We start from the raw sequence: 3778 nt of genomic DNA on the forward strand, positions 1-3778 counted from the left end.
GGGAGAGGACAGAAAGGTGCCCCGCCCGCAAAAAAAAAAAAAAAAAAAAAAAAAAACTGTAAATCAGATGATCTCATTTCTCTGCTTAAATCCCTCCAACAGCTTCCATTGAACTTAGGTTAAGATCTAGTTTATGTGCCTTGGTTTACAAAACCTTGTAAAGACCTGGTCCCTGCCCACCTCTCTAATCTTACCTCCTGCTCTCTCTTCCTCTCCCACTTCCCTCCATCTGCACTGGCCTTCTTTCTGTTCTGAATGCTCTTCCACCTGATCTTCACATGGCGTGTCATCTCACAAAGGCCATCCCCAACCAACCAATGTAAAATAGCCCCCCAGCTACTCTAACACACTGTTGTTCCAATTCTCTGCATAGCACTTATCACTACTTGATTTTTTTTTTGCGGTACGCGGGCCCCTCACAGCTGTGGCCTCGCCCGTTGTGGAGCACAGGCTCCCTACGCGCAGGCCCAGCGGCCATGGCTCACGGGCCCAGCCACTCCGCAGCACGCAGGATCCTCCCGGACCGGGGCACGAACTCGCGTCCCCTGCATCGGCAGGCGGACTCTCAACCACTGCACCACCAGGGAAGCCCAACCACTTGATATTTTTTTACTTCATTTTTTATTATCTCCCCAGCCAGACTTCCATGTCTATCTTATTACTCTGTTGCCAGTGCCTAGAACAGGGCTTGTTCTTTGTAAGTGCCTACTAATATTTTAAAAATGACCACATAACAGAGACATTTTATGAGCCACCCTGATAACTTCTCTGGGCCCCTTCTCTCTACTTATAATCAAAGAGTCCCAAAATTAGGAGGGGCCTCTGAGTTTAGGTAGTCCAACCTTCTCTTCCAATCACATAATAATCAATTAGATTACTTATTAAAATGCAGATTTCTGAGCCCTAGCACGAACTACCAAATCAGAACCTCTGGTGATAAAGCCTGGGAATCTGAATTTTAGTAAGTTTACTGGAGAGAATGATGTAACCTAAAGTTTGAGAATTGGTGCCATATCCAATGTGTAAAAAAAGACAGGATCAGTAGTACTGATTTTTCCTTTTGCTTCAGGTTCCAATATGCCTCAGCATGGCATTATTACTCTTTTAATTTAAAATTTTGGTATTTTGTTCATAATGGATTTTTGGTATTAATTTTGATTTTTAAAAAGGGGGTTGGATTAAACCAGAGTTTCTCAATGCACGGGATGGGGAAGAGAGAGGATGGGCCCATTTGGGGGGTGTATCAGAATTTCCAAAGGGAATGTGTGGTTCAAAAAAGAGTATTTACAGACCTACTAGAGAATGGACTTGAGGATACGGGGAGGGGGAAGGGTAAGCTGGGACAAAGTGAGAGAGTGGCATGGACATATATACACTACCAAACGTAAAACAGCTAGCGGGAAGCAGCTGCATAGCACAGGGAGATCAGCTCGGTGCTTTGTGCCCACCTAGAGGGGTGGGATAGGGAGGGTGGGAGGGAAGGAGACGCAAGAGGGAAGAGATATGGGGACATACGTATATGTATAACTGATTCACTATGTTATAAAGCAGAAACTAACACACCGTTGTAAAGCAATTATACTCCAATAAAGATGTTTAAAAAGTCACATAAAAAAAGCATATTTGACAATTTCATATGTGGAAGATGAACAAAAAAACTTTTTTTAATGCAACTAGTTTTTTTATTAAACTTTTTATTTTATATTGGAGTATAGTTGATTAACAATGTGTTAGTTTCAGGTGTACAGCAAAGTGGTTCAGTTATACATATACATGTATCTATTCTTTTTCAAATTCTTTTCCTATTTAGGCTGTTAAATAATATTGAGCAGAGTTCCCTGTGCTGTACAGTAGGTCCTTGTTGGCTATCCATTTTAAATACCGCAGTGTGTACATGTCCATCCCAAACTCCCTAACTATTCCTCCCTCCAACCCTTCCCACCTGCTAACCATAAGTTCGTTCTCTAAGTCTATGAGTCTGTTTCTGTTCTGTAAGTTCATTTGTATCATTTAAAAAATTCTGAAATTTCAAAATTTATTTAAGAAAGACATGAGATTTTTATCTTTATCAAAAGGGGACATGGATTTAAACAGTTTGAGAAATGCTGAATGTTTAAGATGTTACTTCTGGTAGGTACCCAGAAAGTGCTTGCTGAAAGAAACGTAGCAGGTCCAAGTCTCACTGCTTTAACTGGACTAAATATTGAGTCGTAACAATTTTCAAAAGTTAACCTCTCTCATTTCTAAGCTGACAGTTCACCAAGTCTGAGTAGTAGTAGATTTAAGGGCATTGCAGCTCAACAAAAGAAGGTGGGGGTCACGTTAAGTTTCATCATTAACAGGTGGTAACTTGTTCCACTAAATTGGTCATGAAGAAGGTATTTAAAGTTTACCCCTGATCCTGACATACAGCCGTACTGTTAGGGTTAGTGAAATTTCCTGGGCAGTCCAATCAGATCAGTAAAGTCTTGCTGCTCTGATTTACTAATGAAGTCAGTCTGGACAGACCAGTACTTTCCTTCCTTCCTTCCATATCTGGCTCTCAGCCAAGATTGCACTTCTGCAGTCCTACTTTGTGGACTGAGGTCATGTGTAGATATGTGGTCTCTGACTCACGATTCCCTCCAGTCAGGCTCTGGACAGGAGCCCCACAATGAGATTCCATGCACCCATCCCACTCCCAAAGGCCACGTGCATGCTCCTTGGGGGGATGGCATAGTTCTAAAACCCGGCCTTTAACTATGTATTCCACAAAACACCTATTGTGGATTTATAACAGGGCAAGGCACTGTTGTTGGGCAGCTTGCACGGAAAGGCCATCTTGCCCACTAGTGAGTTTTCCCCTCCAATTTAAATAATAATAAAGTATATCCTGAAGAGGGGGTTTGTTGATGGTGAGCAATACTCTCAACCACACAACCAAATAATGATGTTGGCAAGTTCTGGGAAGCAGTTTTCAACCTTAATTTGTGACGTCAGTTGTGTTTGTTTGTTTTTTCCATGAAAGTGCAGAGTGCTAACCACTGTACGGCCAGGGAGTTCCCAATGACAAGTCAGCCCTAACAAAAACTTCTCCAGCTTCACCTGTACCTAGTATCCACTTCCGCAGTCCTTACATGGGGTGGAAGAGGTGAAGCTCGTGTGGAGCAAAAGGCAGTCCTGCTTCTGACTCTCCCCGCCCCCGAGAGATGCTGTGGTGGTAGTGGCCTAGCTGCTGGCTGTTCTGTGACTGTACAGACGCACTTCAAACGGGGGAAGAGGGGGAACGAGGAGCGAAGAGATGCTTGGGTGCTCTGGTCATGGCTGGCACTCAATCTACAAGTTAAGTCACTGGACCAGGTGTGGAACCCAGCCCCTTCCTGACACCCTGGGCTTCCTCCTCCAGTTCCCCAGGCTCGGACAGACGGACGCCCCGCACCAGCTAACAGTGTGGGGCCTGAGACCTCTCTGGGCACTGGTGCCGGGACCCCACCTACACGGTCACCACCACCACTCACCACCACCCCAGCCCCCGCCCCTCTCGCCCCAGCCGGAGTGGACTCCGCGGACGCACAGACGACACTCACCCGCTCGGAGCAGCAGCGGCAGCAGCAGCAAGAGCGCAGGCAGCATTGGTCGTGGGCTCGGGGGGCACGCCATTGGCGGGGTGCGCTAGCCGACTGTCGGCGTCCCAGGGCGCTCTGCCTGCACCAGGCGCGGAGCGCCCTCTCCCCTCGCGCTGGAGCTCTGCGAGCGGCGTTCCTCCGCCGGCGCCTCCCACCACCGCCTCCCGCCCCGC

The 3778-nt window shown here is 46.6% G+C and overlaps 1 protein-coding gene across 2 annotated transcripts in view; it reads right to left on the bottom strand.

Moving 5' to 3' along the window:
• GFRA3 (GDNF family receptor alpha 3) overlaps positions 1-3778 on the bottom strand; it is a 17489-nt gene extending 13711 nt beyond the window's left edge. For both annotated transcript variants that reach the window (XM_024752404.1, XM_024752403.1), the window contains exon 1: positions 3567-3778. In XM_024752404.1, coding sequence (XP_024608172.1) covers positions 3567-3639 — 73 coding nt within the window. In that variant the 5' untranslated portion in view covers positions 3640-3778. The remainder of the gene's footprint in view (positions 1-3566) is intronic.

Source organism: Neophocaena asiaeorientalis, unplaced genomic scaffold (genome assembly GCF_003031525.2).
Source record: "Neophocaena asiaeorientalis asiaeorientalis breed wild unplaced genomic scaffold, Neophocaena_asiaeorientalis_V1.1 scaffold204, whole genome shotgun sequence".
Classification (NCBI taxonomy): domain Eukaryota; kingdom Metazoa; phylum Chordata; class Mammalia; order Artiodactyla; family Phocoenidae; genus Neophocaena; species Neophocaena asiaeorientalis.